At 42.1% G+C, this 24,252-nt stretch overlaps 1 protein-coding gene across 1 annotated transcript in view; it reads right to left on the bottom strand.

The window, feature by feature from the left end:
• EXOC4 (exocyst complex component 4) overlaps nt 1–24,252 on the bottom strand; it is a 395,535-nt gene that overhangs the window by 53,509 nt on the left and 317,774 nt on the right. Inside the window, exons 15-17 of the mRNA XM_066592136.1 lie at nt 11,286–11,427; nt 5,406–5,584; nt 1,257–1,416 (exon numbers count right to left, since the gene is read on the bottom strand). Of these exons, the coding sequence (XP_066448233.1) occupies nt 1,257–1,416; nt 5,406–5,584; nt 11,286–11,427 (481 nt within the window). The remainder of the gene's footprint in view (nt 1–1,256; nt 1,417–5,405; nt 5,585–11,285; nt 11,428–24,252) is intronic.

Raw genomic sequence — 24,252 nt, 5'->3', positions numbered from 1 at the left:
CCACCCCTTGTTAATCCAAAGGAAGGCAAAAAAATACAATGACGCAGAAGCCAATTTACCCTATTTGGAGAAAAAAAAATTCCTTCCCAACTCCATAATGGCAGTCAGAATAATCCCTGGATCAACTTTTGAAAGTTCCTACCTGACCCTAAGACCTCGATCAACAGCCCCGCTGGTTATTTAAGGTCTTTATCCTGTAATATCATAGCACTCTACAAAGACGTCTAGTCCCCTCTTAAACTCCTTCATTGATTTTGCCATCACCACGTCCTCAGGCAGAGAGTTCCACAGTCACACTGCTCTTACAGTAAAGAACCTCCTTTTGTGTTGGTAATGGACCACCTAAATGCAGCTATAACACACTCGTGTCACCAGCCTCAAACATTTTGCATGCATGCTTGCAGATTTTTTTATTTATTTATTTTTTTAAAGCTAAAGTTTTTGTAATGCCAAAACTAGTCTATAAGCGAAATTCTAGTCTACAAACTTGGCTTCTACACAGATTCATTCATACGTATTAAAGGTAAGCAAAGTTATGCAGATTTTAAAAAAAAGTCTGAATGCCCCATTAAAGTTAACTGAAGAAAAAGTCTACCAACAGTGGGAAGGTTTATATTCTGTTAAATCCCATTTATCCATTTTAGTTCCTATTTCTGACCATGTGACATTGAATAGAGTTATAAACTTAAAGGGGTTGTCCCGCGCCGAAACGGGTTTTGTTTTTTTTCAATAGCCCCCCCGTTCGGCGCGAGACAACCCCGATGCAGGGGTTAAAAAAGAAAACCGGACAGTGCTTACCTGAATCCCCGCGCTCCGGTGACTTCTTACTTACCTAGTGAAGATGGCCGCCGGGATCTTCACCCTCGGTGGACCGCAGGGCTTCTGTGCGGTCCATTGCCGATTCCAGCCTCCTGATTGGCTGGAATCGGCACGTGACGGGGCGGAGCTACAAGGAGCCGCTCTCCGGCACGAGCGGCCCCATTCAGAAAAGAAGAAGACCGGACTGCGCAAGTGCGTCTAATCCGGCGATTAGACGCTGAAAATTAGACGGCACCATGGAGACGAGGACGCCAGCAACGGAACAGGTAAGTGAATAACTTCTGTATGGCTCATAATTAATGCACAATGTACATTACAAAGTGCATTAATATGGCCATACAGAAGTGTATACCCCCACTTTGTTTCGCGGGACAACCCCTTTAATTGTCTGTCAATTATGAACCTTAGAGGGAAACAAGTCGCATTAGCTACATTACCTTGCGAAATCCAGATCAGCTTCACGGGACATGGTGATATTGGTAAGGTTTTGCTGGAGGACAAATATATTCCGACACATCTTTTTGATCCCGGACTCACTAATGCGCTTGAAATACTGGGCTCCATTAATGAGAATACAGGAAATTAAATGGCCTAGACCTGTAGAAGGCAATGAGTGCAGAAAAATAATTATTTAGCTCTAAACTTTAAGGCTAAAAATGCAGAAAAATCTATCTAATGTTATGATTACCCCACATTAAATGGACCTTCCCATCAGATGATGTTATGGCATTTCACTAGAACATTCATAGTGGCCATATTTTGGTAGATTGATTTCAGTTGAGTTTTTTTTTCTATTCCGTCTGAGATTTTGGCATTTTTTTTCTCCGCTGTGGCAGCTAGTTTTGCAAAACTGCCAATAATAATCACCATTAAATTAGTTTGCACTTTTGAATTAGCTTCCTAGCAACTATCAACCATCACTATGTAAGTTACCATTTAGAAAGTGGCAATTTCTTCACAGTTGCAGAAGTAGTAATTGAAAAGCGACAGGCAATATGGAGTCAGATCTGGAGACTTTTGCAGAAACGGCAATGGGCATTCTGCTGCATAATGAAAGTACTCTTGCAGAATACAAATGGGAGTCAGTTAGTATGGCTCCTGCCCCATGTCCAGCAACTTTGGAAAGCTGTCAATTCTCCCTAGTAATCTGCAGAAAACAGTCTATAATTTACCTAAATCTATCTTTTGCAAGCTATATACAAAATAAAACAAGAAGAAGTTTACTCGCTGTCTAGAGAGATATTGCCTTTCCCTATGATGGTAAAGCCGAACAGCTATATTTAACCCTGACATCCTCCTCTCTATTAAAAGCGAACATCCCAATCTCACTCATGGAGATCGATGTTGAAGTGGAAGTGGTGGTTTGGGGAACTCTATACAGTACTGAGGCTTGTTAATAGGCATCAGCACAGTGAATGCAGCCGGCCACAACAGCTTGCGGCATCACTCACTAACACCCGTCCCTGCATATTGAAGCGTAGAGCCAGAAAAGGGGAAAAGAGAAGGTGAGATGTCCCCCCCCCAAAAAAACCCACTGTCAAGTCATTTCGCTAGACAGTCACTATAAGGATACAGCCATACAGCAGAATGAATTTGCAGTAAATCCATGAAGAATTCTATCGTTGCATTGCAAAGGGCGAAACGAAGGTGGAAATCTGCAGTAAGAATTGACATGCTGTGGGTTTAAGATTTGCTCTACATGTCAATTTACATACAAATACTGTTCTGCAGCTTGTGGATGAGATTTGATAAACTGTCATCCACCTTGCAGTTAGGGAGTGTTCACACAGCGTTCTTGTACTTGCAGAGTGACTCCACTGGGGGTTCTGTGACGGCTGCTGAAAACAGCGCTGTGACCGACTTCTATTGTGAAGCCCTCTCTAGTCGGCGATTTACAAGGTTCTTGTTTGTTTCAGTTATATTTAGAGTACAGAATAACGTAGTTGACCAAGTTACTCTATACTCCAAATATAACGGAAACAAGCGGGAAGCCTGTAAAATGCATACACAACTCAAGTGAATGGCCCCGCTTGTTTCAGTCCGGGGATTCCGTCGCAGCGCTGTTTCCATCAGCCGTCAAGGAACCCCAAGCGTAGTCACATAGAGTGTACAATAACGCTGTGTGAACGCGCCCTCACCGTAACACGCTGCAGATTTTCTGCTCGCAAGTCTATTTGGAAATATCTGCAGCATTCTTACTACATGTGAATACAGCCTAACATATGTCAGAAAGCATTATAACGAAGTTTGGGTCACAATCAGGAGCGCTGATTAAAATACTGCAGAAAATAGAGATTTTAACTAATCAAGAAAAAAAATTGGGCTACGAGTAAAACACATCTTCATAAATAGCTGGCTCACGACAAGCAGAGCAACTTGGGAGAACATTAGGAAATACAGCATATATGGGCTAATCAGCTGAAAGGGATATTTCACTATAGGATATCTAGACCTATAAAGATGATAGATAACGCTGACATCGTTGTTTAGAATGATGATAAATGAATCAAAGGATAAGGACAATAATGGAACTGCAGCACCAGGTAAGCTGTCAGAGTGACTGGACGTTGCCTGTCGGAACATAAAGCACATTTGGATAATAGGGGTTTGTAATTCCACTGTGGATCCCAAAGATTAAAGGGGTTGTCCGGCCATAAACATTAGGTCTCATTACTTCTGTTTGCCCAATACAATGCACTTTGTAATATACATTGTGCATTGTAAATTAGGCAAACAGAAGTTATTCACTTACCTTTTGGGGTGCCCCCCCCTGTGTTGCTCCTCGGTTGCCATGGGTTCCGACAAGTCTCTTGTCCTCTTCTTGTCGGGACGACGGAGACATGCTTCTCCAGCACAGCTCTGCGCATGTGCAGAAGAACTTCAGCCGCTGGGAAGCTCAGTTCTGCCTGCAGGGGAGGCGTGGCTGCTGGCTCTTCATCTCCAAGGTAAGAATGAGTGGAGGGGCGGGCTCTCGCGGGGGGGGGGGGGGGGGGGGAGAGGGAGAGATGGATGGATGGATGTGTGCAAGGAGGGGGGGGGGGGTGCAGTGATGTGTGTGTGTGTTCGTGGTGTCTGGAGACCCGGCTGTCAGAAGTCCCGGGGGAAGAGGGAGAGATCGATGGATGGATGGGTGGATGTGTGCAAGGGGGGGGGGGGGGGGGGGTGCAGTGATGTGTGTGTGTGTGCAGGGACCCAGCTGACAGAAGTGGGGGGGGTCATTGTAAGGGGGAGGGGCACTATGAGGGCATGTGTGTGTGGGGAAATGTTTTGTTTTACTTTACTTTAGCAGGGTGGGGGGGCAGTAGGTAGCCTTGCAGTGGGAGGCTGCAGGAGAGTTCTCTCTCGGCTCTCCCCAGCCCCTCTCCATTCACTATACACTCATGCCAGGATTTTATCGTGAACCATGAGTGTATAAGTGTCCCCTGGCTACAACCCCTCTGAGTATAGTATGCAGCAGGGGGCGGGGCGAGACTGTAGAGCAGTTCAATAGAGGTGGGCGTGTCGTGGGCGGGGCTAGGACGTGAGCTGAGGGAGGCCATGAAATCCTGCCTTTTCATGTCTCTTACTGCCATCGGGAGCGCGCACACAGAAGAGGGAGAGCGCAGAGCATGTGAGAAGGCAGCACAGAGGCGCCATCTTTGAAAGCTGCAGTGAAGATCAGAATCTAAGGTAAGAAACTGACATTGCAGCTGATCTGCTGGCTGGTTTGAGCCCCTGTATGCTGTGTGTTACTATCCTTACTGAAAGGGAAGCAGCAGCATTATAAAAATTTTTACCGTGTGGCCGGACAACCCCTTTAATGACTCTGTCCTCTGAAAAACCATAGTGCACTTATGAAAATGTTTTGCCTTTTAACATGCACAATTTATACATAGATTTAAAGCGTAATTGTACTTTCTTAAAACTTTTTTGATACGTCAGTGGTATGTCAAAAGTTTTGACTGCTGAAACTCTGGCTGCTGAGAGCCACACCGGTTGCTAGAACGAGCCAGCTGAAGGATTTGTTCAAGTACTGTCATTGCTCGCTGGCTTAAGACGAGCCCACAGCCTTTCATTTAGGTCATCCTCAGCTAGCAAGCAGTGACCGCACACGGACGAGTGCTTCAACTGGCTCATTGTAGCGAACGGCAGGGGGTTTCAGCTAAAGGGAACCTCAGTGATCAAAAATTTTGACATGTGCTTGCGACATGTCAAAAGTTTTTAGAAAGTGCACTTACACTTTAAATCATAAAAATCTATAGAACTAAAGCATGCTGAGATGGGCATACCAGTCTGTCTACCATGGCCACCTGTGGCGGGATTACGGAAACATCTGTGCTGGCTGTTCTACACGATTTCCATAATTCCCATAGAAGTGAATTGGAGTTGTAGAAAAAGTAGTACAGTGAGCTAGACTGTTCTCATAGCCTCTGAGATACAGAAACAGCCTTAAGCGCAGCATGGTGCACTGGCTCTAATAATATTTGGAAAGTAACTTTTTACCTACAGGAAGTCTATTTTTGATGGTTAATATTTTCTTTAATTTCCTCTAAAGTTAATACAATAGAGAGAAAAAGAACAAAATAAAAAAACATGTAATATTATACCTTCAAAGATGTACTGGAACTTGTGCTGCTGGAGGCTGGCACCCATTGCCTCCTCTATTCCACTGATGTCCTTGTTCAGTCGCACAATAAGAGGGTCATAATCCATGCTTTCAACATTAGCTACAATTGCGTAGTTTCCTTGCTTGGCCAAGGGAATAAGATAATGGAAGCAGTGAACTCTGGAAGCACAAAATAAAACACATTTCTAAACCATGACGAATCTCATATACTCAACGTTTTACAAGTTAGCTTTCAAATGTCATTTTTGAACTGAAAAAAGTGAAAAAACATTACGGTTGAATTTATAAATTTCGTCTCCGCACCAAAATAAAGCACACTTTTTATTAGCATTATATTAGGGTCAGATCATGTTGTTGGGGTTTAAGGAAAATTTCCTTTCTTGATGCTTCTGAGGACACGGTGCCGCAGGTCACATTTTCTATAACTCCAGTCATGTCACCGCGACAGATTTTAATTTACCTGCATGGAGTTTCTCAAAGATCACCTGGAAAATAAAGCTTGTGATTGATGCCCTCACAGTACACTCTGTTAATTCCTAGAACTGAGAACGAAAACTCTCTCATGAAAGGCTGACCCCCTGGGTCGCACACAAAATGTCAAATGCCTCTCAGCCTGGCACCTTACACGTAGGTTTGCAGACGCTTCCCTCCATGAACTTTTCAGAGACCTCCCTATTACAGAGAACTTGTAATGGAAATGTTTTGGGCAGGATTGCGGCAAACAGGAGCTTAACTTGCTCTGACTGCAACCTTTTCCTAAAACTCTTTCATACCGATTACAGGTGTTGATGCAGATTGCAGAAAAGGATTTCAGCTTCAGCCAATACTAATTTATGGAACTTCAGGCATCCTGTGTATTGTTGCCTCACGGATCAAATATCAATATTTAAAGGGGTATCCTTATAGAAAGGATGCCAACATAGCTCAGAAGGGCTTATTTTTCATTATCTAGCCCAGTTCTATGCACCATTGTCTGCCAGGGCTTGCCGTGGGTGGGAATATCAATACAAAGGATGGTCGTTCAGTGTAGACACGGCCAATGACTGAATGATGAGCAATAATTTGTTTATTTGTTGTTCATCTTATGCAGGTATAAAAATCGTTCGCTCCTTCACAACTCATCTGTGAACAGCGATCGTTCAGTCGTTCATATTGACTGGTACAGTGAATGCGAATGACCGGACTATGTAGCAAACAATATCTAAAAGATTTCTCTGTGGGTATTAAGAGGCTGCACGAGCAAACTTTGTAATTCTTCGCTTGTTTGATTTCTCGTGCCCTGTAAAAGGAGTCCTAGTTCCCCCGATTCCTCACCCCTCTCCCAGCTATTCCTCTATTTACAGCTGCTTGCATTCCGCATCTATTACAGGGTGTAAGGTAGTGCTATAACTTCTCAATGTCTTCACAGAAAACTCATCTGTTACTGAAACACTGCTCTGCTACTTAAAGGGGTTTTCCAGTGAAATACTATTGATGACCCATCATCGGGATAGGTCATCAATAGTTGATCGGCCGGGGTTCGCCGCTCGGGACCTCAACTGATCAGCTGTGTGGGTGCATGCAGTCAGTCATTGCCGTAATAAGAGGTCGGTGCGGAAGTGTCCGCGCCAACCTCCATGTAATGGCCGGCGCTTGTAACTGCAGGCATGGCTCTCATTGAATTATAAAACATTTTTTGTAATTCCACTTATTAAAAAAAAAAAAAATCTGTCCCTAAATATTCCAGGACTAATGTTACAATAGCGCCACCTGCTGTTTCTATTCTGTATCCATCTCTGTAACGGTTGCACCTGCTCAGTCTTGCTTCTCTCTCTGCTCCAATGTATAACCTCAAGTCTGAGTAGGTGTGATCACCTTGGAACATTTACTGAGGTGGCTTGGCCACAGAAAGGCTCTTCAACAAAAAACAACAGATGGCGCTATTCTAACATTAACTATAAACAATATTTTTTTTGTGGGACAACTCCTTTAACCCCTCAGTGACCACCAATACGTGTTTTCACTTCCTGAGTGTCTGGGCTTAAATCTATAGGGCCGTAAAAACATGCTGGCCCTGTAGACTATAGTCCCAGGGTCTGCGTGTGACAGCTCACTGCTATTGACTACTGGGGCTGTCATGGTGGGGTGTGCGACCCCCAGTCATTGGATAACGATGATCACATAAAAGTTAAACAAACAAACAAACAAAAATTTTTTAAAAAGTGAACGTTTCATTTCTCCTCACAGGTCAAATCTGTGAGAAGTGATGAAACTACTCACCTCCAGCCTCTGCGACGTCCCACGACAACCTGTCCTGAAAGGACTTGCCGACAACCTCTGCGCATTCGAGCCACGGCAAAATGTAAGGCGTATGCGCAGAAGGCCAGAGGGCCCAGGAAATTGAAAATTTCATTGCTCCTAGCTACTAAAGGTAGCTGAGAGCAAGGAGAGGTCACCGATGGCCGCAGTATGTGGTCCGGTATGCGGTCCTCGGTCATGTGATCCCCGTTATCCAATGAATAACAGCGATCATGTAGAGTTAAAAATAAGTTTAAAAAGTTTATGTTTCATTTGCCCTCACGGATTGTATCCGTGAGGGGAGCTGAAATTACTTACCTAAGGCCCCTGGATTAGTCCCCCGACGGGATCTGTATCTATGGACCTTACCCCGGCCTCTGCACATGTGTCCGTCGGCAAAATGGCAACGGACGCATACGTGCGGTATGTGGTCCCTAGTCACGTGATTGACGTTTTCCAATAGATATAGGCGATCATGTAAAAGTTTTTAAAAAAAGTTAAAGTTTCACTCTCCTTCATGGATTTAATCCATAAGAGGTGATGAAATTACTTACCTTAGGCCCCCGGAATTTGTCCCTCAACGGGATCTTTCCCTAGCTTCTGCGCATGTGCCAGTCAGCAAAATGGCAGGCGCAAGCGCAAAAGCTAGGGTGGGCACAAGGAATTTAAAATCTCCTTGCTCCTGGTGACTAAAGATAGCTGAGAGCCTGGAGCAGTGACCGAGAGCCACGGTATGCGGTCGCCGCTCACGTGATCGCTGTTATTCAAGACAACTTTCTCCTCACAATCCTTATATTCTCAACATGAGGACAATTTGCTCAGATTTTCACCTGGCTGTAGTGTCTCTAATTGTTGACTTGACCTGCTCTTGGATTACCACCCCATCTTTTACTATCCTATTACCTCTGGCCCCCTCCTCAAAACCAACACCAACTTCCATAAAAATACACTTGCTATCCATTTAAAAAATATTATAAACACCCCAAGACTGCCAACTTGTACCTCTTCTGCATGAATCGAGACATAATCCACTATGAGCACACAATACCAAGTTCACTGCTTCATGTTGATACCCCTACTATTTGCACCCTCATAGCATTGTAGATGGCAATATTAGCACACCCCAAAACTGCTACTTTGCTACTTTCCATGATGAGCTAGGTTTGCTGAGCACTAGTGAAGAAGTGTCACTCACATGACTTGCTTCATTACAAATGAATTTTGCGATCATCAAAGCTTTTCTTTATCTGTGCTAAATAGTTCTACTTCACTTCCACAACTCTTAAACAGTCATAGATGCTTATTTGAAACTTTTAAAGCCCTTCTTGATTCTGTATCCCAAGCACCTGACACTGTCCTCCGTGCCCATGATCTTGCCCTCCTATTTTAAAGGAGGCTGTCCCACTTCTAGCTACAGATTACCTACTCTCAGGATAAGGTAGATCGATGGGGGCATGGCGAGCAGGCTACCAGCCATCTGGTTACCCCGGGTCGCTATTCTACTGTACACAGCTGCTGTACCGCCAGAATCAGACAGCTGTGTATATTTTGCAATAGTCCAGGCTTGTCCCATTCACTTCTATAAGGCCTCTCTCACACAGAAATTAGCATTTCAACACCTGCTAAAAACACTGCACTAAGCCTCCATTCATTTCAATGGGGCCTATAAGACAGGCGGTTTAGCACAGTGCTTTTAAGGAATGCTAAAACTAACCCTGTATGTTCTATTTTCAGCGTCGCAGCGCATTTTTGACGCCCTGCATTGCCCCATGAATGGGGTGCGTTACAAATGGCGGTACAAACTCTCTAAAACACTGTGTACAGCGTTTTTAACACTGCTTATTATGCCATTAGTAGGGGAAGAATGGTGACATCATCAGCTAGGGGAAGATGAGATTGGTGTGTTGGTAGATGGTTTGGGTTGTGCAGATGTATTATGGTGCATCATTGGGGAGAGATTAGTACACTAGTAAGAGAGTTGTGAATTTAATTCTACAAATAAGAGATCACCAGTATAAACACCAACAGACAGCTGAACCTTTAGGCATCATGTCCACGGGGAAAATCAGGCCCGCTACGGATTCGACATGGAGAATCTACAGCGGGTCCCTCCTGCCCCGCGGACATGGGCGCTGAAAATAGGAATTTAAAAGAATTTACCCATCTGGAGCGGGCGGGGAAGGTCTTCTCTTCTTCACGGCCGGATCTTCTTTTTCGGCCGGCGGATGAACTCTTCACGCCGGCGGCACGTCTCCGACGGGCCGCGCGCATGCGCCGGGCACATCCGCCGAGCCGAAGCAAGAAAGATCCGGTCGTGAGGAAGAGAAGACCTTCCCGGTCCGCTCCGGATGGGTAAGTTCTTTTAAATTCCTATTTTAGGTCTCCCGCGGATCCGGACGGCTTCCATAGGCTTCAATAGAAGCCCTTGGGAGCCGTCCCCGCGGGAGACCCGCACGAAAATGGAGCATGGTCCAGATTTTTTCATGCTCCATTTTTTTTAAAATCACTTTTATTGACCATCCGCAGGTATTTATCTACCCCGGGTGGTCAATGCATACCTATGGGGTGCGGATCCGCGGGCAGGAGAAGAGTTAAAATCCGCTGCGGATTTTAATTCTTCTTTTGCCCGTGGACATGAGCCCTTAGTATAGCTACTAGGAAGTCTGCGTGGAGGAGTAGAGAATGACTGGCTGATCGTGGGGGCCCGACCGCTGGGACCCTCACTGATCACAAGAGAGGTTGCCCAGTCGGTCCCCAAATGAAGAAAGCACAGGTCGGGCGGGCGCACTGCGCTCTATTCAGTCCACTGAGAATGCTGAAGTCAAGCACTTGGGATAACTTGTTGGAACAACAATACCCCTTTAACGGAATGCTAATTAGTAGTCAGTTACAGTGATCAGGGCCTGGATAGGCTTTTATTTTACTCAACATCAGTGGAGAGGTAGGGACACAAATGGTGAATATTTTTAGGTGAAGGCTATGTGAACAGATTTTGGCAGTCAGAAGGCTCCTTGGATACCAACCAGGGATACCACACCATCAACAATTTTGTCAAGTCAAAATGTGTCATGCTGATAGACACCTACCCCAAAAGACTGAATGCTGCCATAAAGTTAAAGGTTACATCAACAAAGTATTAGCTTTAGAGTGTGCATATTTATGCAACTACATTATTTTGTTTTACACTTTAAATGATTTGTATGTTTTTCAATGGAATTGTCACATTGTAGGTGGGATAAAATCTGAAATGATTACGCTTTGTTGGATTTTCAAACATGACAAAAACACAGTATTTTAAGAGGGTTGCGGAGACTTTTTATATCCACTGTATGTTTATTTCTTATGAACAGTGACTTTTTTTGAACAAAGTGTACGTTATTTTCTGGCTGACCTTTCAATAAAACAAGTGTAATAAAACAGTTGTCTCACGACTTCATGCTAAAGATTGTTGGGGTTTCTCAACATTTGGATAGATTTGCCATGCTTAGGCTAGGAAACACTTTAAAATGTGAGCAAATGTGTATGCATCACAAAAGTACATTATGCCTTCAAATACCACCTGGAGGCAGGTGATGACACCTACCTGACTTCCAAATGCAAAACAAGCAGACAGCGGTCAGACATGTCCTGGAAAGAATTAGCCAACTCATTGAGAGTCTGCAGAATTATCTCAGATACAGCAGGAATATCCACATTGCTGAGACTGTCAGAACCAGGGGACATTGCTACGAGGCAAAGAACAAAAAGAAAACGCATGTTAGTTGGCATGTTATTAAAAGTAAATATTCGGATATTATCTGGTTATAACTCTCTAATAAACGGCTTACATGATAATATAGGATACCATACCGTTACCACATACAAATAGTAAAATAATGAAGGATTTGAACACAATGCTTGCAATGTATCGTACATTACACAGTTTGTTAGGCTTATTTATGCAATGGAGACAAGTACAGAATCACTTTTAATCTGTAGATTAGATTCTAGGACAGAGGCTGCAAAAACCCTACAGTGAATGGTCTCTATATTATAGACACCCACACTTTTAGGATTGGAGCTTCCATGTATGGAAATCAGACAAGTAACCCCAGAGCATAAAGTCAAATGAGCAAGTTTTCCATGGATCAGTTTCAGTGTGAATCCACATTAGAATGGGCAAATCAAGCAATCTGAGCAACTTAAAACAAGACCAAGACCTGGTCATCGATGCTAGACTAACTGGAGCCAGTATTTCAGAAATTGCCAGCCTTGTGAGGTTTTCTCATTCAGCAGTGTCAGGAGTAGACAGAGAATGGTATAATCGAAGAAGAACATCCAACGAAAGGAGAGATCCTATGAATGTCGAAGACTTGTTGACGAAAAGGGTTGAACACACTACTAGATGGGTAAGTCTCATAAAATGGCCATTCAGTATATATGGGTGACATTATAGTGCACGTGTTCCTTCTTTGAGTGGATTACTGCTTAAGACAATCATTTAAAGAGTAAAGCCAGACATAAACATTAGCTTTTTCACAGCAGGACCTGATGATTTCAATGCAGCATCCAAAGGTATATGAACGACAGCAGAAGACTCGTGGTGCATAAAACCAGGTTTCTTTATTCCATCTTCAGTAGAAAAAAAAACACGTGACATTTCGACTGTGAAGATGAAATAAAAACCTGCTTTTATGCACCATGAGTCTTCTGCTGCCGTTCATATACCTCTGGATGCTGCATTTATTGGAACATTGGAGTCCATTTTTCAGGATCGGCTCTGCAGATATTCAGTCTCCCCTGAAAAGGGTATTCCGTCTATTGTGCTGTTGGTGGAAATTCTTATCTAGCTGATGATTTCAATGGGCACAGATGGAGTCATTTTGGATTTTTAACATGTCCGGCCTGTGTTCCCCACTCAGATAAGTGGAGCCAGAAGAGCTGGCAGCTGTTTATGCTCTCTATTATAATAGGAATGTATGCTTGTCTGATTTAAGCATGCATGTTTGTGGAGAGTCGAGGAACATTCCTGCCATCCAGAAAGAGAAATAGTAATGATGAAAAAATATATATATAAATGCATTGTGTAAATCAGATTTTTAAGAATCCTTTCCCCAACAATGTAGCATCTGGCATTTACTACACAGGTGAAACACACAAAAAGAATATCATGATAAATATCTCATCCACATTACCTAAAATCAAGGCAAAAATTAGAATTAGTAATAAAGTAGAGGCTGCTTTTGTTACTCCAAATCAGCTGTACATATATTTGACTGCTGATCCATTCAAAATCCTCCATCCTCTGGCCGAGGGGACCTGAGGTACCAGTGTCAGACAGACAGTGATCTAATATTTATCACCTATCCAGTGAATAAGTGATACAGGTTTGTGGTATTCTAATTCCTTTACTCTAAGAAATATCCTTGTTCTGTGTTTGGCATCAATATGACAAAAGATCCCCATGTTCTTCATACTACTGCTAAATCTTTCTATCATACTAGTTATGTCCTGTCTAAACATTTGTTAGATTTACCTGAATCAGTTGTATTAACTACAGAAAGTTTCACAGAATAAAGAAAAGACACCCACAAATGTAATATATATGTGTTCCAAACATATAGCATAAGCGCTCCTGTAACATGCAGGTGGAGAATGTAATACAGAGGTATATTAGTACACCGCAATGCAGACAAGATGGCTGCCAGGAGTATTTATACTAGAAAATGTGGCCTATAATTGGTTGATAGTACATGAAAAGATAAACGGTAGGAAAGCAAAACGAGGCTCTGCCTTTCAGAAGAGCAAAAGAAAAAAAAGTTCATCTGAGAGCCAAGAGTAAACTATTGTCAAATGTGTAAAAGAGGCAAATGTTTGTTTTTAATTATAGCGGTGTTTGAGGCAAACTTTACTCAGAACCATTTTCAGATTTCTAGCAGTATGTGATTTATAATTCATTTATCATGTTTTAATAAAAATTAGGTTTGTTAGAAAGGATGAATAGCAAGTACAGACAAAAGCCACAGGCACTCGGCTCTCACAATTCTAGATTGGGAAAAGTAAGCCTCAACTATTTGATTTAGGCTTTTTTTTTCCTTTCGCTTCTTAAAGACGAAAGGAACAAAATGACAAGAGACAATGATGGGCTTTAAAAAAAATGGCATATTATTCATAAGTGAAAGTATGAGCACCCTAAGGGCTCATTCACATGGATGATTTTCTTGTCAGTATGCGGTCTGTTTTTTCAACTGACTGCACATGGATTCATTACAGTCAATGGAGCTATGCAAACATGCTTTTTTTTTTTTTTTTTTTTTTTTACACAGATCGATGGTCCAAGTATAAAAATTACAGCATGTCTTGTTCTGGTCCGATTTATAGCATGTCAGTCACCCAGTTAAGTTAGTAGGTGCAAAAAAACAAACCAAACTTGGAGCACACCACAGATGACATCCATGTGCACTCTGGTTTTCATGGATCATTGCCAAGGATGCTAGGTAAAAAATTGGGTCTCCTTTAGTTTCTTTTTTCCATGTAAGAAAAAAAAAAAAAAGAATGACACATGGCATTAAAAAGTAAACACACACAATGCATACAAACACAACACAAGGATTAAAATCGGACACGTTTGCATGAACAAGCCCTTGAAATAGGATTTCAGCCATGAGCACATTTGTAACAGTTTTATAAACTGTGATATACATATTCCAAAAGTGATGCAGATCCTTTGTGCAGAGGACTCATCATAAATTAGGTCTCTATCACATCACACACAGGTGGTCCATTCTCCAATACAGTATTTGCTTAGATCATAAGGAAGATCAAATCATGGTGCAAGCTAGACGGGAAACACTACCAAATATTGTCTATTGGAATGAATTTCCTCTCCGCTTTGTGAGAACTACCTCTTATCTAGGTTAGCATTAGAAGTTCCAGGAGCCAGGTTGAAAACTTTGATTTTTAGGAACGCTACTGATATGAATAACCCTAAATAATGTACTAAAGTCACTGAAAAAGGCCATACTTACTGATACAAAGATACAAGGGCAAATACAAACACGAGTTCCCAGCAGCATGCAGAAAGGCAAAATGCTATACGGGAGAGAGAGCTCAGGATAAAAAACTAACAACCAACCACTAACATACCTCAATTTATCTGCTTAGCATTATACTTGCACATACATGAGATTTGTACAGGATGCCAGTCACACAGATATGCATAGTGCACCATACAGGCTTCCAGACTGTTAGTGCTGCCCATACTATTAGATCAGATGGGCTGTCCTACATCTTCTAAATGTATCACACAAAGCACTGATACCCCCTCGGATCACCCAGCATCTCAAGGCCAGACTGCTTCTGCAAATAAATGAGGAATTAGTTGATATATTGGTCAAAATATGCATGCTCACAACCCACGTCAAGGGGCCTCATATCTTGTGAGTCTCTATTCTAACACCCTGTGTAGCATTCCAGGTGCTAGGCTGGAGCCGTGGGTGTAGTAGCTATGCATGACTGGAGAGTGGTCAGGAGGAAGCCAGAGGTCATTAACAGGTAGTCATGGTTTGCAGTACAAATGAAGGTTTAGGAGAGGAGGCTTGATCAAGGCAGTGGAGCACAACAATAATTACGCAGTGCATGAAGGGTCAGGGACAGCTTTATATAGAGGGCCAATTGGGGAAGGAACAAGACACGGAGTGGACTTAGACAGGCAAACATGGAACCAGGAACAAGGAATAGGAGACAAAGGATGAGGAACAAGGTATCAGGACTCAGGGGAGCTATCCAGCATGCTGAATAGCTCAATCAGCAGAGGACTCGCCCGGAGCATGTGAGGTCGCCCGTTTGAATCATGACACCCTGTATCAATAAGTATGACCCTTTTCAGTGATTTTTGTATGGGTTTGATCCATTTTCAGTGTTTTGTTGCTATTTTCTCTCTCCTGTAGTTTCTGCCCTGATCTTAAATATGGTAAACGGAGTAAATTCTAGTAAATATTTTAGTATATGTGTGTCTTTTGTGAAAGCACGACCATGGCAAAACTGTGCCAATGAAGTCTTGACTTTACGGGCATTTATTTACCTTTTATGATGTGATCTGGCGCTGTAATGTAGATCTTAGACTACATGTAAAGGGAATGTCCAGGAGCATACGTTGTATGAAATAGGTTCTATTACATTACTTTGTGGGAGAGAAGCTCATTTATTCAGTGCTAGTACTTACCATGCTATGTACAAGTTAATATTCTCTAAATCAGCCCTGAGTGAAGAACACAACATAAATGGTTCACCTTGATGATTACTATATCCGAACAACTGGTAGTAACCAAAGGGCTTGATAATGACTTACATGCTTAACATAGTATGACTAAAACATAATGAAATATGGAACAATGCGGCATGTGATGCCTCTGAGATTTTATTCAATAAGGGCAGTGATAAGCGGCGCCCACCCTCACTTCAGTAAACAGTGATGATGGAGAGAGTTCAGACTGTCACCCATGATAAAGAGCCCACTAAACACTCTATTAGTTTTTCATTTGCTGAATTAATGTTCTTTACGGGCCGTGTGCGCCGGCTGCTTAATGAATTGTCTCGTTAAAGCTGCCTGCGGTGCTGTTGGGCTGCCTGTTCTCCAAGGCATAAATTCAGACGAGAAATGAGCCATCGTATAGAGGACATAACTCCTCTGGAAAAAAGGGTTTTGTTCTCCAGCATTTCTGCAGCCTTGGGAACAACTGGATTATCGGAGAGGAATTTGCGACACCCAGCTTGGCATTACTGGGCCGGGAAAGGGCTTCTCTGAAATATGGTTCTGCCATTCTTATTCACATACAGCTTTCATCCTTTTACATCTTCCACACATTAAGAACCAACATTTTGCATAGAGGGATGCATTGCAACATTTATCAATACACAAGTACTTGCGGCTAATTACCAGCAACATTTCAATAATAATAAACATTATTCCTTTCTAGCACATACATTATTATCAGCAACTGTAAAAACACGGAGGGCAATTCATCACAACGAATGCAGGGAAATGTGAAGGAGTTCCACATAAGCATTCTTATCCTTGCAGCCCCAACTACAATTATTGGTGCACAGAGAGAAGGAACTGCACCCCAATTTTTTTTGCAAAGAACAGGTGAACTTTTATTCATGTCATCAGGCTTCCAAAAGACGCTCATTCTTCAGGCTTGTGAGGTGGTTGAAGTATACTGCAGGACAAACCAGCTGCAACTACATTTTCTCTGGGACACACAGCAGGGTTGAGAATAGGGATTAGGACTGTATTTACACTGGGATTTAATATAAGGACAGTCAGCAATTAGATCGAGGTTAGTAATACAACCTATTCCAGCGATTATCAGGGCAAGCCTGCTTTTTTTGGGTTGCATATTGGATCATACAGCCAGTTTTCGCTTGCTAACTTGATATAGGGTTGTATAGAGTATGGTATTTTGGACTGGAAATAATTGAAAACATTCTAGTGAAACCCTATTAGTGCCCTAATTAACCCTTTAACACCCTGTTTTGCAATTTTGCTAGTTTTTTTTCTTGCTGGATTTGTTTATCCAGCTATCACGTGAATGTCATCTATTGATCCCGTATTAGCTGAGGGTATCTCTTTTTTGGGAAGTGACCGTGGCTGTATTGCTTGTTCTAGCCCTTCAGTTGTAAGCACTCCATATCTGCGAATACCCTCCTGGTTCTGAATGGGTGGATGCAGGTGTATTTTTTTTAATCACAGCATCTGAAGTCTGTACCATTACTAATAGGATTTGCTACTGTAGGTGTTTCAATGTGAATAAGGACATTGGAGTATAAAAAACATTATACAAGTAACCCCGCCCCACTTTTGTATGTTTCAGGTATTGTCCTTCTCTGGTCATCCTGCTCGGATATATTTTAATCTAGAAAAAAGAAAAGTTAAGTTTTAGGGCTCATGTCCGCGGGGCAGGAGGGACCCGCTGCAGATTCTCCATGGAGAATCCGTAGCGGGCCTGATTTTCCCCGTGGACATGAGGCCTTAGGGTGTCTTTCTCACTTTAAGAGTCCTACTAAGCCCTCTGTGATATTTTTATTTACACAGGAGAATGAGCTATCGGTCCAAGAAAATGAGACCTATATTGCACTCTGTTTCTGTAATTTTACATGCGATTTTCAAGCATATGCAAAAACTGGGCAATATATCAGATGTACTTACATTTTTCATGTGCGTGGGGAAAAAAAGCTCAAGTGGTTCCAATGGCTAAAATTGGATCACACTTGCATGAAAATTACATTTACTTGCAAGTGAGATGCATTTCTTTTTGGCCACCGGAGGATTTAATAGGGGATTCTCACAGCGGAATCGCCAAAAAAAGGACATGCTGTGATCTTTCGATCTCACATTATCGGTCCTATTGAAAAATTGATCATAAAAATTAGCCCATTAAGAATTATGGGTTCTATTCATGTGCGAGATCTATCCATCTCACAACGCAGAGAACTCGCCAGTGTAAATACAGCCTCAGGCCGGGGGCACATGGGCGGGTCGGTTTTTGCATTGGAAAACCTGCGATTATTTGCATGCATGCTGAAAATACAGTTGCTAGCAGTAAAGACAGACACAATATAGAGTGTGTGTATGTATCTCTATCTACCTCTAGGTAATTTCACCCCTTCCATTCCACTTGTGTATTACAAAAAAAAAAAGAAACCAAAACCTTTCTCAGTCATCGTATAAAGAAAAAAAATTGGTATTGCTGCATCTGAGAAAGGTTCAATTTATTAAAATATTACATTATTAATCCTAACGAAAAAAAAATAGATAATGCCAGAATAGTGTTTTTTTAGTCATCCTGTCTCTAAGAAAAATATTCAACAAAAAGTGATCAAAACGTCATATGTACCCCCAAAACGATACAAATAACAATTACAGGTTGCCCTGCAAAAAAAATGAGCCCTTACCCAGCTTCATCCACAGAAAAGTTAAAAAAGTTATGGGGGTCAAAAGATAGCTGCAGAAAGCTATTTTTTTAAAGGTATTTTTATGTTTAGTATGTAGATATTTTTTAGTTTTTTTATGTAGTACTATATAAAAAGCCATATAAATTTAGTATCACTATAATTGTACTGACCCACACAATTAAGATAGCATGACAACTTTACTGCACAGTGAACACCGTAATCACCTTCCCTCAACAATGGCGCAATTGTGTTTTTTTTCCATTCTGCCTTACTTAGAAATGTTTAGAAGTCCTGCAATGCAATATTTGGCATGTTAAATGGTACCACTGAAAAGAACACCTTGTCCTACAAAAACAAGCTTATATAGCTATTAAAAATATTAAAATTTAAAAAAAATTAAAAAGCTGTGATTTGAAAGTGCGTACAGGAATAGCACAATGTGACTTGGGCACAGGAGGATCAATAACAGTTGGTCACAAACCGCTGAAGTGCTAATAAGCCGATATACATACAAGATATCAAAAGACATCCAATATATTAAGAATATACAAATAATGAATCACAAAGATACGGAAAAACAAAACAATATTATTAATATAGCATCCATGGTATGTGGCATGGGGGGTGGGGGCGGGGGTCCCATAGATGTTCCTCAGCCCCAGAGGTCAAGAGTAGACTTCACCAACACCATTCTATGATGGACTTCCCTCCTGCCTTTGTCCACAGTTAACTTATAAACCATGGATATCAACTAGACCAGGGGTGTCAAACTCATTTTCACTGGGGGCCATATCAGGCTTATGGTGGCCTTCAAAGGGCCGATTGTAAGACAGTATAGTAAGGGCTCGTTCACACAAGCGTATTTGCGTACATGATATGCAGTGAATAGAAGCCATTGATTTCAATGAGTTCATTCACATGATGTATAATTTCACTCAGCATGATCTATTTTGTTGCATACTACGCACCCCGATAGGCCATTAAAGTGAATGGTGAATGCACAGGAAACCTCTGTATTCACTGCATATTTGCACACCATCTCAGTGGGCCCGTCTGCGTTCTTTTTTGCGTGCCCAAATATGCAGGCATAACCAATTTTTGATTGCGTATTTGTGGGACCAAAATACGATTACGACCGTGTGAACGAGGCCTAATAGTGGTCGCAGTAGTAATAGTGACTCTGATAGTGGCCCCAGTAAAAGTAGTGACTTTCATAGTGACCCCAGTAAAAATAGTAAGCCTTATAGTGGCCCCAGTAAAAACAGTGACCCTCATAGTGGCTCCAGTAATAATATTACTAGTAATAGCGACCCCCACAGTGCCCAAATTAGTAGTAGTGACCCCCACAGTGGCCCCAGTAGTAATAGCACCCCCCACAGTGGCCCCAGTAGTAATAGCACCCCCCACAGTGTCCCCAGTAGTAATAGCACCCCCCATAGTGGCCCCAGTAGTAATAGCGACCCCCACAGTGGCCCCAGTCATAATAGCAACCCCCACAGTGGCCCCAGTAGTAACAGGGTACCCCACAGTGGCCCCAGTAGTAACAAGGTACTCCACAGTGGCCCTAGTAGTAATATTACCCCCCTCAACAATATTAACCCCCTAAGTAGTAATATTAACCCCCCTCAGTAACATTAAACCCCCTCAGTAATAATACTATCCCCGTCAGTAATATTAACCCCCCTCAGTAATAATAGTTTCCCCCCAACCCATATACTTACCTCCTACTTGCTGTCAGCGCCACTTCCCCTTTGCTCGCACTGAGCCCGGATGCACTCTTGACATCAGGGCCGATTGTAAGACAGTATAGTAAGGGCTCGTTCACACAAGCGTATTTGCGTACATGATATGCAGTGAATAGAAGCCATTGATTTCAATGAGTTCATTCACATGATGTATAATTTCACTCAGCATGATCTATTTTGTTGCATACTACGCACCCCGATAGGCCATTAAAGTGAATGGTGAATGCACAGGAAACCTCTGTATTCACTGCATATTTGCACACCATCTCAGTGGGCCCGTCTGCGTTCTTTTTTGCGTGCCCAAATATGCAGGCATAACCAATTTTTGATTGCGTATTTGTGGGACCAAAATACGATTACGACCGTGTGAACGAGGCCTAATAGTGGTCGCAGTAGTAATAGTGACTCTGATAGTGGCCCCAGTAAAAGTAGTGACTTTCATAGTGACCCCAGTAAAAATAGTAAGCCTTATAGTGGCCCCAGTAAAAACAGTGACCCTCATAGTGGCTCCAGTAATAATATTACTAGTAATAGCGACCCCCACAGTGCCCAAATTAGTAGTAGTGACCCCCACAGTGGCCCCAGTAGTAATAGCACCCCCCACAGTGGCCCCAGTAGTAATAGCACCCCCCACAGTGTCCCCAGTAGTAATAGCACCCCCCATAGTGGCCCCAGTAGTAATAGCGACCCCCACAGTGGCCCCAGTCATAATAGCAACCCCCACAGTGGCCCCAGTAGTAACAGGGTACCCCACAGTGGCCCCAGTAGTAACAAGGTACTCCACAGTGGCCCTAGTAGTAATATTACCCCCCTCAACAATATTAACCCCCTAAGTAGTAATATTAACCCCCCTCAGTAACATTAAACCCCCTCAGTAATAATACTATCCCCGTCAGTAATATTAACCCCCCTCAGTAATAATAGTTTCCCCCCAACCCATATACTTACCTCCTACTTGCTGTCAGCGCCACTTCCCCTTTGCTCGCATTGAGCCCGGATGCACTCTTGACATCAGTGTGTGCGCCCGACACGTTTCCTCCCTGAGTCCTCTCCTGCGGAACTGAGGAGAAGGGGACTCAGGGGAGGAGGATCCCGGCTGCACACTGGGGTCAGAGTGTGTGCCGGGATCAGCGCTAACAGCGTGATTACCAACGGGGAGCTGCAGCACCCCAGCTGGTAATTGCTACAGTGGTGAGCGGCCGTGAAACACTATTTTAAAGCCCTTTTTAGTGTTAAAACTACAGCGTGCATGTAATTGGCTCTTTATCTTACGTTCATTCATGATCACATAACTGAAAAGTATCTCCCCAGTCCAAAAAGATTTTTAGAATTGTGGGTAGGTATCAAATGCAAAATTCTTCAACTCTAGGCCAATAAATTCCTGGTGCAAAAATTAGGTCAACTGTGACGGTTCTGAACGTTCCAGTAGCTAACTGCATCTAAGTTATAGACTTTTTCTGTTTCGTTTTTATGTAAATTCGACGATCAATTGCATTCTGCATTTAATTACATAAAACTACAGAAAGTATTCCTAAGTTGCGACCATCGGTACTTATGAAATATAACCCATTTTACTCAAGTATTATTAGTATAAAACAGAGGTAGCATTTTATTGTTTGAATACTAACAGTTAACACAGCTGAAAAAAAAGAAAGACCACGGATGACACACAGCCAAATAAGAGGTGTATTCCTGCTCTGTAGAAATTGCTGACCAAACTGGAAGAAGCCAAATCCTAGGAATGCTATATATTACATTAGGCTGGATTTAATGGAACATAACATTTCACATCGCCTTTTTCTTTTTGTGCTATGTAATTTAATAACTGCACTCCTGAAAAAGAGGCAAAGGAAAAGTAACCAATCATCCATCCATTATTAATGTGTTTTGTAGTTTTCAAATGTTAATTGTAACAAAGAAATATAATACCACTGAGTGTGTAATGATCTGTGACTTACAGCAGATCAGTTTATAGATAAAGGATCTCATTAATTAGCATGCAGCATATCTTTACAAGTCACATAAAAGAGTACATTTATTTAACCCTTGCTATGTCGCAATGGCTTACCTTGTATATTGGAAATGCTAAAAGCATTATCAAGAGTATAGTAAAATAGGCCAAGATAGAGCAATGAGATGTATTTGTGTATTAGTTAAACGGGTCTTCCGATTGTGAAGCAAATTTTCAAAAATTCCAGACGTGAAAGGTGTTTGCGCCACGTTTATGGGAATAAATCATGCAGTCATTGCCTTCTTATCCTCTCCTCCGTTTCTAATGTTTACCCACATCCAAGATGGCCACCGCATCTTTGCTGACATGCAGCTTGAAACTACATTTCTCACAATTCCCTGCTCAGTCCTACCTATCTGTGTGTGTTCTCACTAAGCGCTGCCTTGCTATTGGTTAGCAATCCGGTCCCAATAGCGGAGTATTAAAAAAAAGTAATCTCTTCTCATTCTTGCTGAACAAGCCTGACACATAGTAATGTTGAAATGCCTAGTACTAACAGTGGCATCTGATTAGTTAATGGCCAAAATCAAAAACATCTCCGATCCCAGCCTCTGCCGCTGGGTGTCAGTTGTCAAAGACAGCTGACACTTGCCACATATGGGCGTGCTTGGTCCCTGAGCCAGCCCCATACAAATCCAATGCACATTCGACATAACAACTGGACAGCACCAACCAATACACCAACTAGCATTGTATCAAAATTAAACCAGAAAGGAACTGCAAAAATCCAACATAATCCTTTACACTTTAAACCATTGTAATTTTAACAAATCAAGTCGGTAATTAAAAAAAAGTTTGGTATGGTGTTAGCCAGTAGAGCAAAATGTGATTGTTCCCAGCAAGATAAACCAAGTTATCTTGTAGATATGATACCTTTTAACGGCTAACAAAAATACATGATGTTATTGCAAGCTTTCAGACCTACGCAGGGTCCTTCATCAAGGCATAATGAAATGGATTCGTAGAGGCATGCATATCTATACACACATACTTTGCACTTAAAATAATACTACAGCAGAAATACAAATACTACTTTAGGGTCCAAAAAACCTTCACATCTATGTTTGTATTTCTGTTGAAGTATTATTTTAAGTGCAAATAATCACGTCCATGTCTGTGCCTTGTCATAAGGATCTGTGTATAGATATGCACGCCTCTTCGAATCCATTTCAATATGCCTTGATGAAGGACCCTGCGTAGGTCCGAAAGCTTGCATTACCATCATGCATTTTTGTTAGCCATTAAAAGGTATCATATCTACAAGATTACTTAGTTTTTCTTGCTGGTAAAAGTCGGTAATTAAAACATGTTTATGCCATCATGATTATTGCTCCCCTAGCCATGAAACTCTTAGTATACTCCCAAACAACAACAGCAGGCAAAGAATTGTTTCAATCTCCCTCCCTTTTACCTATTTATCGGACTTCCTCAGCGGACCTCTTTCAGAAGATTACAACCACGCTTTGACAAACACATACAACCATCTTACATCCCAGTTGACTCACATTCAGGAAAGAGGACAGCCCCCATAGTAATGTACAGACAACAGAATAAAAGCATTCTACAACCAGAAAATAAAAACATTACAAAAATGTTTCTCTATCTGGTTTTAAGAAACAGAAATATTTGTGTTACTGTCCCTTTAACCTCTATATCTCCCCATACGCAATCTCCAATCCTCACAAAAACACCCTCTTTGCTCTCCTCTGTCCTTCATACAATCACCTCCAAGATTTTCCCATGTATCATCCATACTGCCCCAACTGATCAGGCTCTGTTCCACCTTTAAAACCTTCAAAAGAAACCTGAAAATCCACCTCTCCAGAAAAGCGGACAATAACTTTACTGCCACTAGACTA

The sequence above is a fragment of the Eleutherodactylus coqui genome, chromosome 2 (genome assembly GCF_035609145.1).
Source record: "Eleutherodactylus coqui strain aEleCoq1 chromosome 2, aEleCoq1.hap1, whole genome shotgun sequence".
Classification (NCBI taxonomy): Eukaryota; Metazoa; Chordata; class Amphibia; order Anura; family Eleutherodactylidae; genus Eleutherodactylus; species Eleutherodactylus coqui.
The sequence above is the reverse complement of the archived record's forward strand: the minus strand, read 5'-3'. Positions and strand labels throughout refer to the sequence as shown.